The sequence below is a fragment of the Euleptes europaea genome, chromosome 8 (genome assembly GCF_029931775.1).
Source record: "Euleptes europaea isolate rEulEur1 chromosome 8, rEulEur1.hap1, whole genome shotgun sequence".
Taxonomy (NCBI): domain Eukaryota; kingdom Metazoa; phylum Chordata; class Lepidosauria; order Squamata; family Sphaerodactylidae; genus Euleptes; species Euleptes europaea.
In genome coordinates, this window is record NC_079319.1 from 38,610,054 (window position 1) to 38,634,788 (window position 24,735).

Genomic DNA, 24,735 nt, shown 5'->3' on the forward strand with positions numbered 1-24,735 from the left:
CAGAGGCCATTTACGCCTGGGAGGTTTTGCACTGGATTTGCCACTCTTTAGAGACACTTTTCCCCCATCCAAATTCTCAGAACTCAACAATAAGCCCCCAGGCAGAGTTTTGAGAATTCAGATGGGGAAATGGGCATCTAGAGAGCAGCAAGACTTTCTTAACGCCGCAACGGAGAGATCCGAAGCAAATAGGAAACTAGGGGGCGCTCGTGACTCCCTCTCTATGGTAGAAACGGACCGATCAGGCGGGCCTTGAGTCACGCGGCGAGAGCGGCCGGGTTCCGGTTCCCGCCACGGGCGTGACGCTGTCGGGGAAGGTGTTTGAGAGCGGCGCTTAAAAGAAGGTAGGCGGGAGAGCCGCGGGGGCTTCGGTTTCGGGCCCTGGGCGGCGGTTCAGCGGGACCCCTCTGTGGGCCACGGGGGTCTTTCACCCGCTTCTTGGGCCCCAGAGCGGGACTAGGCCTAGCTAGCCTGCGCTCCTGGTAGTAGAGCGCACGAGGAGGCGCTTGTCCTCCGCCCAAGGCGGAAGGTGCTGACGCGGGGCTTTGGGGGGAGACGCGCGGGAGGTTTGGCCTTGGGTTTGCCGCTCTCTAGATGCACGTTTTCCGCAGCCGAATTCTCAAAACTCAAAAACAAGCCCCCCATGCAGAGTTTTGAGAATTCAGATGGGGAAATTGTGCATTCAGAGAGCGGGAAATCCTCCCACGCGTTTTCGCCCTTTGTTATCTCAGTACCGCTACCGCGTGCGCTCCCGCTTCGTCTCCCGATGGGGGCAGAGTTGGTGGAACGGGCTGTGCGCAGGGTTGCCAGCTCCGGGTTGGGAAATACCTGGAGATTTTGGGGGCGGAGCCTGAGGAGGGTGGGGTTTGGGGAGGGGCCATAGAGTCCAATTACCAAAACAGCCATTTTCTCCAGGTGAACTGATCTCTGTCAGCTGGAGATCAGTTGTAATAGCAGGAGTTCTCCAGCTACTACCGAGAGGTTGGCAACCCTACAACCCCCCAGTTGCCTCCCTCTCTGTGATGGAGCTAGGGTTGCCAGGACCCTCTTCACCACTGGTGGGAGGTTTTTGGAGTGGAGCCTGAGGAGGGCGGGGTTTGGGGAGGGGAGGGACTTCAATGCCATAGAGTCCAATGGCCAAAGCGGCCATTTTCTCCAAATGACCTGCTCTCTATCGGCCGGAGATCAGTTGTAATAGCAGGAATTCTCCTGCTAGTACCTGGAGGTTAGCAACCCTAGTTGTACATATGGAAGACATTTTATTGAATGTTTCTTCGCCATTAACAGTTCATTGCTTTAGAATGAGCACAAGCAGACAGTGGGCTGGTCAGGCCAGCCTGGACTACAGCCTTTGATGTGCTATGGTTATTTGCAAAAGGTCTTTTTAATTCATTCAAAAGTGATATCTAAAGTGGCTAACACCATTGCGTTAACTAGATCTTGGTTAGTAGTTAGGCAATTTTCAGTCTGTGGCTTATGAAGCTGAAGTCTAGATTCTAGGCAGGATGTGTGGCCTCATCCTACATGCTTCTGTATGAACAATTAGACACGTGGCTAGGAGATGTAGCTACACTTCCACAGATGTATGGGGATCTGCTGAAAGCCGGTGCTGATTAAAACAGTGGGAGACAGGCAAACTCATATTCACCACCAAGTGTGCACTCCACAAAGAACCAAAACCAGTCAGAATTCCTTGATTATTGTTTGCAGTTTTTACTAATTTGCCAGATTTTCGCTTTGTAAGTTGAGATGTACACCTTAATATGCAATGTGTGTATTTATTTATACCCCACTTTTCAATGGGAACTCAACACAGCTTATATTGTTCTTATCTCTGCTTTATCCTCACAGCTGCCATGAGAGGTAGGTTAGGCTGAGTGTGTCTGACCGGCCCAAGGTCACCCAGCAAGCTTCCATGGTAGAGTGCGAATTTGAACCAGGGCCTCACAGAGCCTACTCCTGCAGTGAAATTGTTACACCCTATTGCTTCTCTTAAATAGCAGGGTAGGTTTTAAAGAATAATAATCTGACTCTGATTTAATGAAAACAGAGTAAATGGTGTTTCCAGTCTGTTGCCTTTACTTTATTTATTTTTAGACTTATATCCTACTCTTTATCCCAGCCCAAGGCCGGGCTCAGAGCAGCTCACATCCATTAAAATATCGTACAATATCATCACATAGTAATTTAAATTATTTTTGTATACTATTTAAAACCAGCATTCTCTGACATTAAAATTAATTGGGGCCATTCATCAGTACACAGGTCCACAGCCAGCCCAGGGAAGACTATTAAGTGTAATCTTCATTCAGGATTCAAAGTTAAATTATGAGAAGATATTAGTCTGATACTAAAAGCAGTTTTGTTCATCTTCATTCATTTGAAAGAGTGCCATTAATATTCAGTAAGTATAGATACCAAGTATACATACATAATTGACAGCATCTTGCCACAATCCTGTGTTATACTAGATTACACAACTATCATATTTATAAGAGCCACTTTATGAGCATTGTGGCTTTATCAAATATTAAAGGCAGTTTGAGCTAATATGGTATTGTACAACAGGAGGATGATAGATATAGCCAAGGAACTTTGATTTGGATTGTTGAGGAACTTATTCATTGTAGTATAATGTAGGACTGTGGGATGAGAGATCTCTTGTGGGTTTATTTACTTCATTTTTTTAAACCTGCGGAATTCCAGTTTGTGAGCTTTTTCTGTTCTTGTCTTATTAATAATTCTGAAAGCTAAGATTCCAAAGTTATGGAAGTTGCAGTAGTCTGTCCTTAGTTCTTGTGATAAATACTGTTCTAAAAGTGGAGGTATAATGAGCCATTGGAACTCTTTTTTTAAACAAGCTAAACATCTTTGTGTTGCTGACAGCATTGTTCTTTGACTGCATGTGAAAATGGTCCTTTTGGACACATTTTGTAGACTTGACATAGGCTTTAATTGGGTGGTGTATTGAAGACACATTTTGAAAAATTTACTTCCAGTATTGATTATTTTGAGTTATTTCTAGTCCTCCAAGTTGTCTAAATGATGATGAATTAGACAGCTAAACATCATTATTGCAGCTGATGTCTTCATAAATCAGCCACACCAGCTGGATGACTCAGTGCTAATGATAAATTGCCTCTTTGTCAATTGGGAGACTGGTTAGAGTGTCATCCTATAGCCCTGACCCGTGCCCTCTTCACAGCAGAGCAATGTCTTTAAGTCTAGGGATTCCATTTTATTGAGGGTTTGACTTGATGGTGCTGTGAAGTACTTAGTTTGAACTGAGCCTGTAGGGAATATGTTGTTGTGCTTGCTTAGATAGCTGGAGTCCCAAAGGTGCAGAAATTGTAATCTTTAACCTTGCTTCATCTTTCATACTTGACAAAAAGGATTGACTAAAAGCGCAATGTATATTCTTTAGAAACATCACACAACTGAAAAATGTTCTGTCTTTGCAGAGAGGCTTTCCTTTTGTGGAATTGTGAGCAATTAGAATATTGTCAATAACATATTATTAACCTGCATGTTAAATGAAACTGCCATAAATTTCTGTATTACTTTCAATAATTGAGAATAATTGCTGAATCTCAACACAGTTAATTGCTGAATTGAAAACTAACTCTTAAGCTTTTTTTAAATTGAGCTGCAACCAGTTTATTTTATGTGTTTCTGCAGTTCCTTTACGCAGATGCTGAAATGGAGTCTAAAATCATGTTTATATCCAGTGGCTTCAGAATCCTTTGTGTTGGACTGTCTTGTCCATTTCACCCAGCAAGGTATAACATGAACCTTCAAGAGGAATACTAAATGTATTAATTTTCTTCTTGATGATTTAAGTATGCGGAACTGGGAAAGTGTGTGGAGCCTAAAGCAGTCCAACTCCTTGTTAAATCCAGCTACAAATAGGATTAACAATTAATATGAGGGGACATATTTAGATGCAGTGAGAGAAGAAACTTATGGTGACTTGGTTTTACATTATTCATAGCAATGTTTAACACTCTTAAAATGTTTATAGCTACATAGATTAACGAGGGAAATAAACAACTGATCACAGCCAAGCAAGAATGAAGTGATAGTGGATTCCTAGTTTTTCAGCAGCACTTGTTGCTTTGTTGTGGAGAAGAAATTGAAATAGGAGTTTGCCTCATGGCTGCTGGACATGGGTCTTGCAAGCAGGGTGAAGAATACCCTGAACAGTATGTGTCTGGAATGGCATGCCAAATGGGTTAAAATATGCATAGGGAGTAGTGACCTGATGACTAACATTTCAGAGAAACAGCAATACTAAGTGAAAGCAACTGACATTGTGGTTTGGATGCAGACTTTAATGTCTTTAATTACAAGGTGGTTGCAGGCAGAATGCTGGCCTTACTAATGTTTCGGTATGTAGCATTTTCTGTCTCCCAGGTGTGAATGGCACATTTATGGAATAGATCTGGTCATTTGCTCTATCCTCAGGGCAGAATTTGTGCAGGGTGCAACTAAACAAGTAGCTCGGTGTCCTGATTTTTCTTGAAGTCTTTAGGAATACAATAATCATTTTCCTGCATTGTGCAGGGGGTTGAACTAGATGACCCTGGTGGTTCCTTCCAACTCTGATTCTATGATTCCCCCCCCCGCCCCCCATACAGAGATACAGCATGGAACGTATAATGTGACCAACAAACCAGGGCAAGTCAGTAACTATTTCTAATCTCTGTAAGTACGTACATAGCTGTACATGTGAACTTTAGCCACAAAGACTCCAGCGGGACCAAAAGACAGGGCTATGGTTGTAGGCAGGTCCTAAGCCCCGTAACCTAAAATGGCTCTGAAGTACCAACTGTGAGTTAACAGTGCCCATTTCAGGAGCAAGAAGAGGCATATGAAAATGTGGAATGTTCCCCTTTAGTTAATCCTAGAGAATTCTGAAAATATTTTCTGAATAATGAAATCACTCTAATTAAGAATCTCTTTGCTGACATACTTTCTCATATGGTAAAGGTATACATTATTAATGTCTGAGAACAGTTATTCTGAATAGGCTAAATTGTTAAATTAAGCGTTTCTGGGTTTTTGACAAAACAGTATTTTAAAATGTTTTATCTTCTAGGTTTAATATTATATTTATTGCAAACCATCAAGGTGCCTTTTTGTTCCCTAACGTAGAGATAACGGTGAGTGTTTTATCTTACCAATAGCCAGACCGTGTTTTTGAAAATACATAGGATTTAAAAAAATGGTCTCCATCTGTGCAGGAGTCATCTTAGGTTAATAGCTAGGAGGCTGATGTAATTTCATACAATCTCAAATGGTTTTATGTGTAATTTCTTTTAATTCCTGCATTTGGAAATAGATAGTACAGGTTGAGTATCCCTTACCTGAAATTCTTGGGACCAGAAGTGTTTCGGATTTTTTTTTTTTTGATTGTGGAATATTTGCATATACATAATGAGATATCTTGGGGATGGGACCCATGTCTAAACATGAAATTCATTCATGTTTTTATATACATAGCCCAAAGGTGATTTTATATAATATTGTTAACAATTTTGTGCATGTGGGGCATTGTAAGGAACCTGCCATTGGTGCAACCAGACTGCATACATAAGGAACTTGCCATTGGTGCTACCAGACTGCACACATGGGAGTACTTTGGATATCAGATTTCCGGATAAGGGATACTCAACCTGTAGTATTTACTTTGCAATCAAGTACTGAAACGGGAAATGTTTCAATAAAGAGAACTAGTCAGTTTATATATGAATTGAAAAATGATAATGCTGGCACAATGATGATTTCCTTTTGCCGTTTACCCATCTGAAATCATGCTGATGTGCATTTACTAATTCTGAGGTGCCAGTTAATGTTTAAATAGGCCAAGTGACCTGTTTTGTGTTTCAGCAGAACATTCAAGTTCTGTTAAATGTTTTTATTTTTACAGTGAATATCTCAGTGGTGTGCCTAGCAGACTTCAGATGTATTCAGACACCACATTCTTCCTGCTTACAGCAGTGAAAGGGATGCTTGGAGTGTGAGGTAATTCTAATTTCTGTTAATAAGATGTCAATCTGAAGTACTGTAGAAATGCTTGATGAAGAAGCGTGAAAGCTATAAAGGTAAAGGTCCCCTGTGCAAGCACCGGGTCATTCCTGACCCATGGGGTGACGTCACATCCCGACGTTTCCAAGGCAGACTTTGTTTGCGGGGTGGTTTGCCAGTGCCTTCCCCAGTCATCTTCCCTTTACCCCCAGCAAGCTGGGTACTCATTTCACCGACCTCGGAAGGATGGAAGGCTGAGTCAACCTTGAGCCGGCTACCTGAAACCAACTTCCGTTGGGATCGAACTCAGGTCGTGAGCAGAGCTTTTGACTGCAGTACTGCAGCTTAACACTCTGCGCCACGGGGCTCCTAAAAAAGAAACCTGAGCCAGGCAGGAGTCGAACCTACAATCTTCTGATCCGTAGTTAGACGCGTTATCCATTGCGCCACTGGCCCACTATAATATAGTGAAAGCTATAATCAGAGATAAAATGTAAGAATAAACTAAATTATGTAGGTCTTCAGTTCGTATGTGAAAGTAGATTGGCAATAATGCTTGAAATGTTGTGTTACTCAATATTGTGTATATTTCAAAAATTGATTTTGAGTTTGATTCCATTCTTAAAAGCAGAACTATTTTAAAATTGAATTTAAAATTAAATCGAGATGCCATTCTTCATAGAATATTCTAAAGGCTAGCTTTCACTTAAATTTCTCTCTTTAATTGAGAACAAAGAGGACAACTTTAAAAGAGGCAAACAACTTCAGTCTGGAAGAGCCATTTGCTTTGTGTATTGTGGGGTTTGATGTATCAGCCTAGTATAACGGTAATTGGCAGCTATTTTATTTGACCTATTGGTTTCCTTTTTCATTGCAGGCTGCAAAAAGATACTTGACAGAACCATTGTTTCCTGAGTGAACTTAATTTATGACTTTCAAAGAATATGGTTATGGTGGCTGGAGATAGTTTCTAGACCAGGATATTGAGAGCCCTTCTACCCATTGTCTATCCTAAGAGGGTATTTTTCCACGTGGAGATTTAACACATTCATAGTCAGTTCACCTTGTTTTTGTCGAAATAGGCAATATCTCATGTACAAAGGAGACCCTACAGGGGGCAGCAAGAGGGGAGTTAGATAGAAGAGAAGGCCTTGCTATCCTGTTAAGTGTCATTTGTCTGTCTCCAGAGTTCTAGTCTTATGGCAATATCCTTCTTCTCAGAAGTTCCATTCTGACTCTCATCTACTCATATAGTTAGGACAGTATATCTCTCGTCTCAAGTATGTTAGTTCCTGAATAAACCTTTATCTACACTTTAATCAGGTTGTGCACCTTTGCTGTGTTAATTACTCTGCCACAGGTTTTCACATCTTAGGGTAATGTGGGAATATGTTGTTTGTGCTTTTAATTGAATGGTTTTAGAATTTTAATTGTATTTCTAATTGCTCAAATGTTTTTAATGTTTTTTAAGTTCACCACCTTGTGGACCCTGACAGGGTGGAAAGGCAGCGTAAAATGTTTTAAATAAATACCCTTATGTAAATTTCTTCATCCACCCCGTTCTATATTCTAGTTATATTTTTGTTAAATTCTGTTATAGAGGGACTTGTATGTCTTACAATAGCAGAAAACGGGTCTGCATTTTTCTTATCTGTTGAATGGAACTGATAAAAAAGACATTTTTGAACAGTGGTTTTATTTCTCTATATGCTAAAATGAAGTACTTAAAATGAATACTGTTACCAGAATAAAATATTAGCAATTTCTTTTGTATTTGTCTTGTATTTCACATTACCCTGAAATCAGCAAATGATCCTTGTACTTGCTCCAATTCTGTTAATCTTCAGTATTGAGAATGTGTGTTGCAGGCCCATATGTAGCAATGAACTGCATCAGATGTTGATGACACTGCACAAGATAAACATCCCTTTGATCCAGAGAATTCTCACTGTTGAGTTCAAATGGGAAAATGGCATCGGGGGGCACACAAAATACAGAGGCACCTGTACAGAAAAAATTAAGACCAGGATACTAAATTGTGATGTAATTTCAAATACTATCACCATTTATTCTACTGTGAGATGATACTACTAAAATGCTTAAGTGTGCTTGGATTTGGCATATTTATTTTGGAAGTTTGATTGACACCAGGCGTATTTCCATGTAGAAACCCTAATCTAGTGGCATGCAGTTTGTTGGTAGCAGCTCCTTGCTTAACGTATCTAAACAAGACCATCTGCTCTTTTATATCCTGTCGGTCATTTTAAAAGTATCCAAGCTCAAGATTTACTACAAAAAAAGAAGTTGCCTCCTATTGGCTGTGGATTGAGTTCTTACAGAATATAGCTTTTTGTTGCTGTTTTCTGTGCCCCCGTTGCAAGTAAAATGGCAGGGGATATGGTATAGGGGACTGCAACCAGGATGGAAAATTGGTGAGGATTAGGGATGCCCTACTTCCCTATGTAAGCTGAAATGTCATGCAGGGGTGTCTCTGGATCAAAATTGTGTGTTCTATCTGCCTGGTACTGACAAACTTTTAAAGTACTTCAGGACCTTTATATGTAGGATGGATTTGAGCTAGAATTATGTCCTGAGGGAGGACATTTGTTGAATGTTTCATAATCCTTGATTACCAAAGGGTGGGGGGACACACATTGCTATGAAAGGCAGATCCAACATGGAAGTAAATGAATGTTGCAGCTGGATATGTTTCTAACATGTGAGACTCCTAATGCCTTTTAATTTTCAGTTTGATTAAGTGAAGTAGCTCAGAGGATTCTTCTAAAGCCTATAAGAGAAGCCATTTTATATCCTATACATAAATCTGCAAGAACAAGAGATTGGATCTGTGCACAAGGAATGGGTAGAGCAGAGAGCCTTATATGTTGGGCACAAGAGGCAAAAACCTTGTGAGAATTGCTACTTTTTAAGTTTGGCGGGGGAGGGGGCTTCTTCAGATTACAGTTTTGTTGCACATGTCATAGTTATAACTCACAAGACAGTACCATGTGTAGAAGCCCGGCAGGCATCTTCCATTACTTTTTAAAGGGTAGGTTTAGGGTGTATAACTGACAATATTTGCATCTGATGTGTCAGCTTCTTGGTGAGATGGGACTTGCTGCTGCTGCTATTCCGTATTAAAGGTAGATTTTCGCTTCAGAAAAGGAGGGCATCTTGGAATGTTTGGATACTCTCCTACCCATCATCCCTGGAAATAGGCTGATCTTTCTGTCTCTAGATGGGAGGGGGTGACCACCACCCTCAGTTTTTCTTCCTGCCTCTCCTGTGAGAGAACACAAGAAAGGAGCTCCGTGGACTTTTTGTTCTATTCCCCACAAAGCTATCAGGCTGTCTTTCTAGTGTGCCTCTCTTCTGTGGTTTTTGTCGTTTTGTTAACTAATTTCTCTTGTATGTGTTGAGTGTCGTCAAGTCACTTCCTGCTTATGGTGACCCTATGAATTGGTGACCTCTAAATTGTCTTATCATTAACACCCTTGCTCAGGTATTGTGAACTTCCTAGTGTGTGCTTTTTAAAAAAAATATTTCTATTTATCTTATGCAAACTAGACCATTCTGCTATTCTAACAGTTTGTGGCTTATCCAATCACAAAAAGTAGAAAGTCACAAAAGGGACTCTAAGCAAATGAATTGAAGAATGTATCTCAACAGCTTACTCAACTGAAGGACTAGAGATTCCAGAAGGCATTACTGCTCATTCAGTCTGTAATGCAGCGTCGTTTGATACTAGTGCTTTGATTGCTGACATTTTTAAAGCTGCAATGTGGGTGTCAGTGTCCACGTTTGTCAGACACTCTAAGGTGGACTCCATGGCCAATGCAGCCTTTGGAAATAGGGTCCTACAGCAAGTGGTCTAATTCTGTGTTTGTATGGCCATTGCATTCCCACTGCATTTGGACATACTGCTTGGTAACATCCCAAATGTTGTTAATGATGTATGATTTTATTATATTAGTTTTATAATGTAAATTTGTCATGTTAGCTGCCTTGGCAGCCCTGGTAAAAACCAAAAGGTGGGTTATAAATTTTGTAAATATATAAAATGTTCCAGAATGTTGTCCTGTCCTCGAGTGAAAAAAAAAGATGCCAATCTGGACCCACCCTGTCTTGGGAGGGGTCAGTGGACAATGTTAAGTGATTCCATCAATTGGGGGAGGGCTTGCATCGAACACCATCTTTTCTACTGCCTCTACATGTTAATTTTGTCACTGTTTATCCTGTTAACATTGTTAAGTTATTTTGTTATGTTCAGTTGTTCTGGCATCAATGGCTGATGGTGTTTTATGATGGTTAGGGGAGCCTAACCCAGAGAGGCACTCAACGCAGGTGATATATTTACTAAGGAAGTCTCCAAACAGAGGGTGGCAGGCATTCCCTCCCATCTAGAGACAGAAAACTGCCTACTTTCTGCCTCCAGGGGTGAAGGGTAGGAGAGTGTCCAGATGTTCCAGAATGTTGTCCTCTTCCTCAAGTAAAATGACTTCACAGTAAGTCCAATGTTTCATTTCATGACAATGAGAACTTGCAGCCAGGTAGGATATGAAAGAATGTGTAAGGAGGGTTGCCTAATTCTGAAGCCAGTAGTGGAGGATCATGTATGAACTTTTAGAGAAACAATTTGGACTTAAAAAAATTAATGAGTTTTACCATGTTTTAAAGTGAGAGATGATTCGTATAATAAAATAGCAATCAAGGCATCTTCTTCAAGTACTTTTATCCTTAAACTCAGTTTAGCATGCGCTTCAGACAATGAAATCCTAAAATACAAACATGTCTCCAAATTAGGCTTGTTCAGATAATGTTACACATGGATGCTTAATGTTCCCCTCCCACACACTGCAATTACTTGCATTATAGCTTCGGTAACAACCATATTTGAAAATTTAAAAAATCGTTTAAAATTATCTCAGAACTAAATATAATATGTAGTTCCATCCTAACAAAATTATATGAATTTACAAAACTGGATTTTACAATCTGATATGTTCCTTGAATTGCATTCCAAATGTTTTACTGGAAAATTCATAGGAATAATTTCAAACAAGGCCAAAGATGCATACTATTTTGTCTTCTGCAACTAACATGTTTAAAAGAAGTATATACAAAGCATGGGAGTTGCAGATCCTCTATTCTTTCCTAGCATCTTGGAAGCTTGGCTTACAACCCTTGATAGGGCATGTCAACTTACTCTCTTACACAACTACTTGAACAAAACATTTGTGCAGGTTAAGTATATTTTTAGATTTTGAAGGTTACATTTTTAGGTAAATAAACTTAACATTTGTAAATGAAACTTACAAAACTTTTAGCGCAGCTGTTGAGACATTTGATCCATGAATGGCATGTGTTCTTACTCTGCGACTTGCTAGGTAGTAACCATGAATAAGTTTTTCTGCTTCTGAACCAAGTTCCACATGCAAATTCTTAGCAAAAGCAAGAAACTAAAATAAAAGGAAAACATTTCAATCATTTAGGAATGTGGAAAACCTCTCCAGTAAATATTTGCTAATCAGAATGTCATGCTGATAGTACTTTCTACTGTATATACTCGCGTATAAGCCGAGTTTTTCAGCCCAAAAAAAGGACTGAAAAAGCCGGCCTCGGCTTATACGCGGGTCAATATGGTAGAGGGGGGAGGGAGGGGGGAACTTACCACTGCCATCTTTTCCAGGCCGGGAGCGGCCTCCAGAGCCCCCCTGCGGCCGCAGGGAGGGCGCTCTGCCGCCCCCGCCGCCTTCTCCCGGCCGGGAGAGGCCTCTAGAGGCCCTCTGCGGCCGCGGGGAGGGCACTCCGCCGCCCCCACCGCCTTCTCCCGGCCGGGAGAGGCCTCTAGAGGCCCTCTGCGGCCGCGGGGAGGGCGCTCTGCCGTCCCCGCCGCCTTCTCCCGGCCGGGAGCGGCCTTCAGAGGCCCGCTGCGGCTGCGGGGAGGGCGCTCCGCCACTCCCGCCGGATCCGCCGCTTCCCGCCGCCAGGAGCCCAGAAGGTAAGTCTTGGGGGGGGAGGGGTTATAAGCCGACCCTCGGCTTATACGCGGGTGCCTAATTTTCCCCCATTTTTGGGAGAAATTAGGCACCTCGGCTTATACGCGGGTCGGCTTATACACGGGTATATACGGTAAAACAATTTCAGAAAGATACGAAAGCAGTTTGTGTATGTAACCGGATTTTCACTGTAATCATTTTGAAGCAAACTGCTGAATCCATTTAAGAATTACAACAGTTGATAAATGTAAACTACTGCTATATTACAGAAGTATTTGTCACAGATGCCACTCTGGGTTGTGGGTTGTGATTATTGATAGAATATTAGCAGTTGGCCAGTTAGTCCGTGGATAAGTACATGAGAGTTTGAGAAGATTCCATTTCAAATAGGTTCTCATGTACTCTCCTGGAGACCTTCCAGAAACATTTAAAGACAAAGGACCAAACATCATTATGGCCAATCTTCTGTGTAGCTGCTCTTTTTTCTCTCTATAACAGGTTTGGGAACCAATAGTTGGCCTTCTCAGCATTTTATTTATTTAAAATGTTTCTATTCCACTTTTCTACTGCTCGGTGGGTCTCAAAGTGTTGTAAAAGACGTGGAAGTATAGTGGAAGGAATAGAAATGCACTCTGTCTATTACAGTGAAAACAAGCAGCAATTTTATGGCACCTTATACTTAAACTCTGCTAGAATGAATAGTTTATTAATTTTCTGAGATTCCAGAAAGTGCTAAGGTGTCATAAGACTCATATTGTTAAATCTGAGATTATACTTTGGAAATGGAGGAAGCTGATTACAACTACACAAGTTAGGGAGCAAAAGAATATAGACTTCATTGGATGCAAAAGAGAAAACATGACTCATTTCAAAACCAGCATAATGTTTTAGATACAGTTACTGGAACATGGTTGTTTGTTTGTTTTTAGTATCGTACACAATATACCTCCTCATAATCTTGTGTTTTGAACTGTTGGGGGACCGCATAAGATGCCTCTTCTGGGTCAACAGCCTCCTTCAAAATGAAATTCACAACAGGAAGCACTGAATGGCAAAATGATGGTTGAGTGCAGTGTATCAAAAGCCCAAAAGCATCTATAAGGTTGGCTGAAGTCAGACTCAAATCCTAGTAATATAAACACATGCATATGTTCAAACAAACAAAATTACTTTTGCACTGTGGGGGTAAAAAAGGTAAAAGTACATTTTCTCTGCAGATATGCATCTAGTCATACTGAGTCAAACTTTGGTTTAAAATAGATTCCATTACTGGGGAAATAAGTTCATTTTGCAACTAGGCTGGGAATTGGCTCAGAAACAGATCATCTGTTTTGCATGCAGAAGGTTTCAGGTTCAATCCTGGATAAATTAAAAGGATCTGGTAGTTGGTGATGTGAAAGACCTCTAAAACTGGAGAGCTATTGCCAGTCACTACAGACAGTAGTGATCTTGATTGACCAATGGTCTGAATCAATATAATCTAGCTGAGTCCCTTTGAAAGCTGTTAGGTATTCCTAGTTACTGTTACATTCCATTAGTACTGTAATGTATTTGACTTACTATCTGGCCAATTGGACTATCATCCTTTAGAATATGCTTTCTGGAACAGGAATCTACATCAATAAATGACCAGAAACTGGTTTGAATTGGAAAAGAAATTTGCTGATCAATATCTTCTCCATATTTCTTTCCAGGAATGAATACTGTAGCAGTTCTGCTCTCTAGCACTGAAACAAATCAATACAAACTGTACTTAATCTGAATGTTTGCAGATCTCACTATAAATATTGCTTTGTATAATAAATCCACAACATCCTTATTGCATGTAATCCATTTCTGAGGTTCTTAAAAACATGTTTAAAATAAAGTGTTTCTGCAATTTGTTGATGTATTTCAACAGTTATAAAGAGTTTTGCTTGCTGTATTTATATCTCAGAATGACATAAATATAGACAGAATCATCAACAGCCTGTATCTTACCTGTATCTCTTTTGGAAGCGAGATTCTATGTTTTTAATCTTTTATTTGTAAGCACGTTGTTAAAATGCTTGTTATGAGATATTTCATAATGAGATGGAAAAAATGATCTCCCATATTTTTAATATCCGCAGCAAATTTACAGACACGATTTAGTATTTTCTGATTTTTATTCTCTATAAAGTGTTTTATAATATATTTCAAGGATTTTAGGTGTTTCTAGTAGAGTAATTTGTAAATTACAATAATTTGTACTAGAATTTCTGAATTTTGGACATGCACTCCTACATGTTTATAATTACCATGTTACTTAATGCTTTTAACAACAAATGTTAATTATCTTATAAAAATAATTTCTCTTGTGTAGCATCATATATTATCTCATATGTCATCTTGAAATATATCTGACAACAATACAATCCTCAAGCTAGGGTAGCATGAAATTAGCATTGGTTGTATTCACATCAGTACAGCCAAAATGTTTGGTACTTCTGTAGGATTTGGTCAGAAGGATGTGCGTTAACTGTTACCACAAATACTTTAAAACAGCATATAATGCTATTTTCCCCCAAGGAACTGCATTTAGTGAAGTCATACAGAGGTAATCCAGAATTTTTCTTAACCTTTAAATGTACATATTCTTAGTGATGGACAGATTCACCCTGGAGTTAAAAAACATTAAAGGCAAAATGCATTTGGTCAACTGAAGTAACTTTTCATTCAGTGTGGCCTCAGCATTTATAAAATTTCCAGCTGGCCTACCTGACTGCAGCTGTTCAAGTTTATCCTTCTTATATGAAGATAGTTCTCCTATGAAACAGATTCCACCTTTGGCCAGCAAAGCACTACCAGCCTGAATGCTAGCAATTCCAGTACCATGTTTATCTTTGGATACAGAAGGAAAAACCTTGCCAGATGGTATGTGCCTTATGCCCCGGTCCACAAGGCAAACACTGTAATTCAGAAGTCTAGAAGACAGGAAAGTAGATATCTTAACAATATCTCCAGTGCCTTGAGGGGAAGAAGTTTTTAAAAATACTTTAAAAAATAAATGTAAATGTAGCCCAAACTGATAATTGCATTCTGGTTCTGTCTTTTGAGTAAAGCGTACAAATCGCTTTATCTCATGTTCGTTTAATGCAAGAGAAAGGATGTGACAAATGGCCAAATTAATTTGACATCAACATAGTTGTTTGCACATGCATTAAAAATCATGTACTACCATCCAAAAAAGACACTTATATAAAAGATATGAGTTACCTCTCCACTATTAAAGAATCTTTTGTCGCTACCAAAAGATCCAGGTACTCCGCTGTTGCCTCCTCTCTGTCATTTGTCTGTACTAGACTCAACAATAAGGCCAGCTTGAGAGTGTTGTAAATGCCTGGTGGAAGGACTTGGGAGGCAAAGCTGTCAGCAAAAACAGCTGTAAATCTCCAACAAGAATTCGAAGTCAAAGCAAGCAGATACTTAAACTTTTCACTGATGCAAGGAGGGTCTGGTTTTAAAAAAAAAAAGCAGAATCTTAAATCAAACTAAAGTAGGAGTATTTTAAACTAATGATACATTCATTTTCACAATCAACATCTTCTATTTTGAGTGAACTCCAGAAGATTTGCTGGAGGAGCAAATCTTTTAGTTATTTTTTAAATGAGTTCAACAGATCAGTCCTATGCATGTTTGCTTAGAACTGTGTTCAATGGGACTTGTGTCCAGGCAAATGCATAGGATTGTAGCTCAAGACTGTAGTTCTGAATGTGCTTAATGCTAGGACTTACTTCCAAACAAAGGTTGCCAGAACTGAGATATAAGGTTCCACATTATTTGGCCATCTTGGTTTTGTAGGTTATGAGTGCAATCAGCTGAATTCAAGGTGATTTTGTCACTCTGTTACCTTTTCAGCTTTCCCATCCAGCAGACAAAGTAATTTAAAACACACATACACACACACACACATATATATAAACACTGTACTTATACATGCAGCCTAAGTGAGAGGCAAAGCAATCAAATTATCAGTTGTCCTGCTTGACTATTGACTTCGCCTATACTTAATTAGCCATCAACTTTTTAAAAGATGTATGCATATTATTAAGTGCATGCTATATTGTTTATTCATTTGTTTTTAAACTTCCATATATCCCTTTCAATACAAGACACGTGTCAATTAACAATATAAATACAGAAACAAAGCAACTACAAAAGGCAACCAAATCAGCATCAATAACATTCAGTATTGGTGCCATATGTAAACATTAATGCAGGAGAATCTTCAGAAGAGTTAGTAAAAGCACTTTCTAGCCAGATTAAGTTTTACAATCACGTTATTAGTTGATTTGAAGAACCTCAGATGTGAAAAGTAATTTAAATGCTGTAAGATCACAAATTAAAAGGTAGAGGGCACTCTGCTATTTCACTTTGAAATAAGGCAGAAGTGAATTGTAACATTGTGATCTTCTAGAATGCTGAGTACCTTGTATATATACATTCAAACCCAGTAAGTATATAAATAAGATGAAATATAATGAAAAAGACAAAATCTCTGAATGTTCCATGGCTAATTTACCGAGCTTAAATTAATAGGAAACAAATCAACTACCATGAAGACAGAAAGCAAACCCCCTAAAGAATTCACTCTACAGCTCATGGAGAGCCACATTTACAATTACCATCAACCAAAATATCCCCATGACTACTGTATGCCCTGTGCACTATCCCAAACTTACAATAATATAACTATTAATATTAAATATATAAGCACAGCCTTTTAAATTACCAAAGTACCTCTGTAGAGGTGGAATTGTCTCTCCCCAACATTGTGGAACCTGGGGTATCTGGAGTGAGGGGAGGGGCTTCATTCTCTGCCTTCCTGCTCGCTTCTCAGCATGAGGCACAGCAGGTCAGGCAAGAGAGTGAGATTGTCAAGGCACCACTCTGTGGCCAGCTTGCTGTCCTCCAGGCGTCTGCATGTGTGACTAGGGCTGCTAAGAAAAGGGGGTGTTGGAGAAGATGGGATCTTTACTTCTCTCTGGCACAAGGCCCACAGCTGAGGAAGGTTCACAGCTTATCCATCCTCCAGTTCCTCTGGTGGTGGCTGTTTCAAGGTGTGAAACCTGACTGCCACAAGCCCTACCGGGCAATGTAATGCCCCTCTTGGAACATGGGGCAGGTGTCACATTGGGGAACGGTGCCAGAAGAGCCACATTTTGCTCCTGAGCCTCTGAATATTGCTGCCCTCAAAAAAAATTTAACCCTCCCCCAAATTAAGGATTTACTCAGCCCATGGCGAATGTGGCTTCATGAAAGCAGATTTGACATCAGGTAGTATTCACAGGCACCTCTATTTTCATCCACCTTTCTCTTGACTTACCTCTGAGATTAGGGAGCAGCACACTGTTGGCTTCCAGGCACACTATGACTTGTGAGCCATTTTGCATACAGACTGGAATTCCTATAATTTTGTACCTATTCCCTATTTTAATTTTATTGGATAGCTCATCTATAAGTAACAAACAGGCATATGAATTATTTTCGAATGAAGACAATGTATTTCAGTTATTTAGATTTTATGGTAGTTCAGATTATAAAGTCAAATGTAAAAGACACAGAAAAGCTTGATGTCTGTTTTTAAAGGTGTTTGAAAGACAGAATACCAAAGTTGCATTGTCTTTCTAGCTACAAGACAATTCTGTGCTTCACCAGTACAGTCTTATTACGAACAGTAACCTTTAGGGTCATACTAGATGCGGCCAGATAGATCACCAGGCTAAAGGTAGCTCTGGATAGTATGCATGGTTCTCACTCCATCATTTTATCCTCACAACAACCTTGTAAAGTGGGTTAGGCCAACTGGCCCCTGAGTGGAGATAAACTCAGATTTCTTGCCTGATACTTCAAATGATACATGGTATGGAGAGAATGGACTGGGAGCTTTCCCCCCCTCTCTCAATACTAGAATGCAGGGTCATCTGTTGAAGCTGGAGTGTGAGAGATTCAAAACAGATAAAAGGAAGTATTTCTTTACACAACGGATGTGGTGATGGCGGCCAACTTGTAAGAGGGGATGGACATGTTCATGGAGGATAGGGCTATCCATGGCTACTAGTCAAAATGAATACTAGTCATGATGCATACCTATTCTCTCTAGTATCAGAGGGGCATGCCTATTATATACAAACCAGTTCTAGTTAAGGCTGTTTCTAGGACATGCAGGAGAAGAGCTCAGCAGATTGTATTATGTTTGCCTTTTGTTTTTAACTGATACTTCTGCAAAGCACAGATATGGGTTCTGTTAAAAACTTTATTCTGTGTAATTGAATTTTGGAAAACCGGGATAGCACAGATCACAACTAAGAAAACAGCTAGATTGAGGAAGGATGTTACAAAACCATTAAGCAATTATAGAACAACTTGATCATAGGAAACTGAAAGAAGGAACTAACATTATAAGGAAAAGGTTCTGTTGAAGTAAGAAGACAATGAGAGGCCTAAGATTATATACTGTTAGTTATATTCGCTTCCTGTTGGCTAACAACAGACGAGTTCCTCTTTAAATGTGACAAACATCAAAACTAAACATTACTTCAACATTTTGGTTTACATGTGGGTACATACAGGAAATGACAGATTGATTCCAATCAAATGCTACTTTGAGAGCCAGTATAATGTAGGCTAGCCTGATCTGGTCAGATCTCAGAAGCTAAGCAGGGTCAGCCCTGGTTAGTATTTGGATGGGAGACCACCAAGGAATACCAGGGTTGCTGTGCAGAGGAAGGCACTGGCAAACCACCTCTGTGAGTCTCTTGCCATGAAAACCCCAAAAGGGGTCGCCATAAGTCGGCTGCGACTTGACGGCACTTTACACACACACATAATGTAGCAGTTATTGTCAAACTAGGCTCTGGGAGTTTCAGGTTCAAATCCCCACTTTGCCATGGAAATATGCTAGGTGAGTTTGGGCCAGTCACAAACTCTCAGCATAACCTACCTCACAGGGTTATTGTGAGAATAAAAAGGAGATAGAATAATGTAAGTTGCTTTGGATCCACATTGGGGAGAAAGGCAGGGTATAAGTGAAGTAAATAAACAAACAAACCATACAACATTGTCATCTCTAATGTCTGTAATCATACCACAGTTTTCAAAGAACGGTTTTAACAAAGTTAATATTAAACTTACCTCTTAGGAAAACAGTATAAGACTGAAATCTGAAATGGTTTTTACTGCTGGAAAATCCTTGAAAAACACTCATTGCTTTTGTATCAGTCATTTCAATAATCTGTTTGTCTTTAAAATGAAAGAAGAATATCAATGTATGTGTGTACCAAAGTCTTTCTCAAGCCATTTGTCTCATCAAAACTTACATGATTCCATATCTATTCCCAACATCCTAAACTCACCTACATACTAACATTGTCCCATCTATGTCTTTTTCCATTTCACCCTATCTCAACATGCTAGTGTTTTTCCTCACCTGTATTTTGTTCAGCCATTGTTTTTTTTGGGGGGGAGGTCTTTAGGATAGCTATTTTTCAATTATAATTTTGCTTAAAGGTAAAGGTCCCCTGTGCAAGCACCGGGTCATTCCTGACCCATGGGGTGACGTCACATCCCGACGCTTCCAAGGCAGACTTTGTTTATGGGGTGGTTTGCCAGTGCCTTCCCCAGTCATCTTCCCTTTACCCCCAGCAAGCTGGGTACTCATTTCACCGACCTCGGAAGGATGGAAGGCTGAGTCAACCTCGAGCCGGCTACCTGAAACCAACTTCCGTCGAGATCGAACTCAGGTCGTGAGCAGAGCTTTTGACTGCAGTACTGCAGTTTAACACTCTGCACCAGTAAATTTCAAAATGGAGATGAGAGATAAGGTCTGGGATCCAAAAGGCTTGTTGTGTGAGTGGAAGGCACTTCTACTCGTGAAAAGGAGGGAGACCTGATTTCTGCAGATTCCCTCCACCAGAGGCAGCCCCCTGTATGAGATCCCATGCCATTTCAGAAAGACTCCAGCACTTGGATATGACTTTAAGGAGCTGCGGCGCTCCTTGGAAAGTGTTCTTAGGAGTGTACTGTCTGTCTTATTAATTTCTAAAACAATGTACACTCTAAAGCTTAAGTACTAGTCCATTTGGGCTAGAGCCACTGGATATACATCATTAAATAGACTTGTTAGAACTATTCATGGGTTCAGGTGCAGTGAAGACATCTGTTAAAGTCAGCCCCCCCTTTTTTTTTTACTTTAGCAGATAACTTTGTGGACTGGCCCAAGAGATAAGGCAATTTATCTTGAGCTGGTTGTTTTGGTGGTTTAACAACTGAAGTTTTATTTTGCCGTTTTCACCAATAAAAATTGATCGAAGTACAGGATAGTTTATGCCCTCAGAGAGGACTATAGGAAAAGGAATACAAGTGGAACAAGAAAATTATTTTGGTTCTGCCAAGTATAGGCTTTAATCTTTTATTATAAAGTAGACATCCTAGTTCCAGTTATTTAAGTTTCACTTTCAAACTGCTCACATTGTTTTGTAATCACAGAAGTTTTCCTTACCTTGGTTATTACAGTTATTTTGACAAACCATACTCATCTTCCTAATTTATTTAAGAGTGTTTCCAGTTCTACACATTTAGCTGTAACATTTAATTCCTTTTGTGGTAAGTAACTATCCTTCCAGTCATTAGCTGTGTGGTATTGTTATTGGTATCTTGAAATATCAATAAACTTTGTTAAATTCTAAACTCTATTGTATAAACTGGCTAATAATTTGCTAGGAAATGAGGCCAGTTGGTCATTAGGGACACATTTGAACTTAAACGTAGAGAGTGTGTTGAAAGCAGAAAGCACTTGCACAATACACTTTAGCTCCACTCATCCTTTGATAAGGACTTTGCATTCACTTTTCCACCTTTTTCTCTTTTTAGGGCCTAGTAACGATCCTCACTATGAATAAGTCAGTTGAACTTTTATTATTTACAACTAATTAATTAAGTATATAATTCTCACCACCAAGTACTCGATATTTGATGTCTTCTTGCAGTGGTGAAGAACATAAACTGCACACAAAATCATTTCTCACTGTTGCAGATTCTGTAGCACCGGGAGTATGTACTCTTATATACTGAAACCCTAAGAGAAGCAGACAACAGACTAAATTTCATTTTCTTAACATTCATAAAATGATGGCTGATACTTGATTGGCTTTTCATTTTAATTTAATTATTATATATTAGGAAATGATATTTTAGTAAATTAATCAACACTTTTTGAGAGACAGTGTGGTGTAGTGGTTAAGAGTGTCGGACTAGGATCTGGGATCTAGGTTCAAATCCCTACTCATGCCATGGAAGCTTGCTGGGTGACTTTGGGCCAGTCACACACTCTCAGCCTAACATACCTCATAGGGTTGTTGTCAGCACAAAATGGAGAAGAAAATGAAGTCAGCTGCTTTGGGTCCCCATTGGGAAGAAAGGCAGGGAATAAATGAATGAATTAATTAAATACATAATCACTAAAAATGGATATTGTGATTCTGTTTCTCACTTTGGATCAAACAGTAGAAGGCATGGGACCACCATTTGTGTTAATCCACTATGGGAAAACAAAGTTCTGTAATGTTCTTGCTAGCCCAAATACATCCTAAACATTCAATTTATGTACATAGTTTAGTTTATTTTTATTACTGCTTTTGTACCCCAATAAGGGCATTCAAGGTGGTTCACAAAACAAAAATAGTAAAATCACATACAAATAATTGTCAACAATATAGCATACATTTGCAAACTCTAAGATGGAAATCAACATGAGTTTGGAGTGATATTTTGAATGATCAGGAAAGTGAAGCTTTTCACCCTACTGCTTTTCTTCCCATAGCTCTTAGAGTCTGTCCCCTATACCTTGCTTCTCTTTCTTTCTTTATCCCCAACATCCAAGGCTTGCTGACAAAATTCCAAATTCTGTAATCCCATTTTTGTATAATTAAAATAAACTATATAAAAACTTTGTGTGAGAAAATAATACTAATATTGTAACATATGGTCAGTGAATTACAGAAAACTGAGTTTAGGCTTCCAAACCGGCATACCTTCAGAAAATGGGCATGTTTCCTCGGAACAAACAAATCTTGCACCTTGTGTATATTTTGTTACAGCAGTTGCTGCGATCACTACTCCTTCTGACATATAAAATCTTTGAGACATGTAATCAAATGGAAATGTGCAAAGACTGAGGATGTAACAGGGCAGGGATGGCAAATGTGTTAGTTTCAGTACTATGTTCATCTAAGAAGAAGAAAACATGTTAAAGATCAAGGATTATGCCTTCCTTAATAGAGCTAGACCTGTACTAAGCCCATTGTCTTCAACAGACTTAGGACGGTGTAACTTTACTTAGTGCTATAAATAGTCTATGGTTGCACAGCAATAAATGCATAAGAATGCCTAGCATTCATATAGCACTGTTCCTCAGTCTCCACACCACATTCTCTCTGTGATCCAAACAACAACCCTGGGTTGCTTCCATACAGGTGTTTCTTCTGCACATGTGGGTGCCATTCCACACTGATATAAGGGCTACCTGTGACATGAAAATCAAAGGTGAACCTATATCCAGACATGAACTCTGGAGCTATCATGGAGGTAGATTAAGAGCTTTGTCTTGTCAGTGTGATGGAATTAATTTTGCCTTAAGGTGGTATCCTGTGATTAAATTTTGCCTTTGGATATTAATTATTTATACTTTTTATAGTTTATCTTTCTCACTTGGACTCAAGGCAGATTACCCAGAGTAAATCAATACAATCATCAGGATGGGGCAGTCAATAAATAATACAATAGGATTAGGGTTGTAGAACCAACCAGAAATCTAAAACCACAACTGAAGCAAAGCACAAGCATAAGTCTTAACACGACACATACAAAACACATGAACACATGAAGCTGCCTTCTACTGAATCAGACCCTTGGTCCATCAAAGTCAGTATTGTCTACTCAGACTGGCAGCAGCTCTCCAGGGTCTGGAGATGCTGGGGATTGAACCTGGGACCTTCTGCATGCCAAGCAGATGCTCTGCCACTGAGCCACAGTCCCTCCCCTAAAAAAATTATGTAGTAGGATCCTAGTTTCAGTAAGCCAAACATAGTAGCATAGTGTGCATTTCAGAAAATTTATCACACCAAAAATGTAAAGGAGGGAAACTATATTTTTTATAGCTACAACTGTTTTCTAATCAGAACTTGAAAAATACAGCAGATCCTTACCTGGGCCTCTGTCTGCAGCTGCTGAATCAGTGTCAGTGACTTAACAGCTGTAAAACACACCTAGAATTAAAAATGCAATTTAATTTGTAAGAAAATTGTGGTTTAGATTTGTCAGTACATTTCTGTTGGCCCTAAATATATGAGATGCCTTACTGTCTGAAAAATCTGTGTGGCCTTCACAGGCTCGTGCAGAATATAATTTCCAAGAGTAGCGTCCAACTCAGCAATATCAGATGGATTTACAGAAATAAGAAACCGAAAGACAGCATAACTTTGCTTTGAGTCTGTAAGAAAAGACAGGCACAACAGTTGCTATAGCCTATGTATTTCATTAAACTAAGTAAGATTTTTTCCCAATAATACATTAAAAATAAATCTAGATAATACCATTGTACAATTTGCAGTCTTCCACAAATTTCTGAAGGCCACCACTCCTGTCAAGATAAGTTAAAGCAACTTCCTTCATTTTCTGAAAATTTGGTCTCATGTTCTCCAAATGGTTTTGCTTCCTTACAAAATAATTACAGATAAATAATACATTGCTGTGAAGAATCAACAATTGAAGTAGAATCAAAACCTTAATTAAATATGCAGTGTTTTGTCTATTGTAATTTGTATTTAGGGAAACTAACAACTCAATTGTAAGCTTCAAGATGCTAGAGCATTGCTGGTGACAGCTATTACTATCCTATCTCAGCAGAGAGAGAAAATGGAAAATAGTAACTGCACGGGAGACCTCAGTAACTCCGCTGCCAACCAAATATGAAACAATATGCTAACAATGTCTCCATATCAAGCATTAGTTTGAATCCTATGTCAGCCATATATGGAAGAAGCCAACCAACACATGCTAACATGGGTATGCCTTTGTGAGGTCACCGTGCTCCCACCCACATACAAAACCGAACAGAACTCTGGAGAGCACCCTCTATTGAATGGAGGACTGTGGTGTGTCACACTCCTGGAACCTCTGTAAATGATGGTTTGAAAATGTAAACGTGATCTTTTGACAGGCTTCAATAAGGCTAACAGCAGCAACTGAGAAGGAAGTGGAAGCACTTGAACTCACACCTCACACACTGTAGACCAATCCTGTAAGCACACATCCAAGTAAGTACACAGAAAAAGCACACACCTCATGCAGCATTTGGAATCCTACTGTGGCCCTAGTGTCAAAATCAGTGATAAATAAAAGAGCAAAAAACAACAACAACAAAATTGAACTGCTATAAAGCAACACAGCTTTTAGCACATCTAAGGTCCCTAGTTCAAATTCTGAATGTGGTTAGCTACTACAGAGACCTAGAGGGAATCCCAGTCACAGCAGAGATTTTTCACCATCTGAGTCTGTCACTGGGGATTGTCTACTCATGCTGACTGATGGCCTCAGAGTATAATTATTTTGCTTTGTTCCTTCCCACCTACAACCCATCCTTCTGTTGCATTCATGAGATTAATGACTGCTGCCTGCTTCTATCCATCCT

At 39.5% G+C, this 24,735-nt stretch overlaps 1 protein-coding gene and 2 non-coding genes across 3 annotated transcripts; 1 reads left to right on the forward strand and 2 right to left on the reverse strand.

Annotated features, from left to right (window-relative positions):
• The first annotated feature begins 5,767 nt into the window (after positions 1-5,767).
• On the forward strand, positions 5,768-5,849 carry LOC130482209 (small nucleolar RNA SNORD87). The gene has a single exon (XR_008933500.1). It is a non-coding gene; the product is annotated as a small nucleolar RNA SNORD87 (small nucleolar RNA).
• A 561-nt stretch (positions 5,850-6,410) lies between these two features.
• On the reverse strand, positions 6,411-6,483 carry TRNAR-ACG (transfer RNA arginine (anticodon ACG)). The gene has a single exon. It is a non-coding gene; the product is annotated as a tRNA-Arg (tRNA).
• A 1,380-nt stretch (positions 6,484-7,863) lies between these two features.
• On the reverse strand, positions 7,864-23,717 carry MCMDC2 (minichromosome maintenance domain containing 2). Its single transcript, XM_056854821.1, has 14 exons — positions 23,639-23,717; positions 23,405-23,535; positions 23,252-23,311; positions 22,079-22,274; positions 21,001-21,123; positions 19,182-19,289; positions 17,374-17,502; positions 15,264-15,501; positions 14,766-14,971; positions 13,587-13,753; positions 12,973-13,152; positions 11,344-11,486; positions 10,693-10,802; positions 7,864-8,030 (listed from the first exon to the last, which is right to left on the reverse strand). Exons 1-14 carry the CDS (start codon positions 23,715-23,717, stop codon positions 7,864-7,866), a joined length of 2,037 nt encoding a protein of 678 aa, XP_056710799.1.
• Between the last annotated feature and the right edge of the window lie 1,018 nt (positions 23,718-24,735).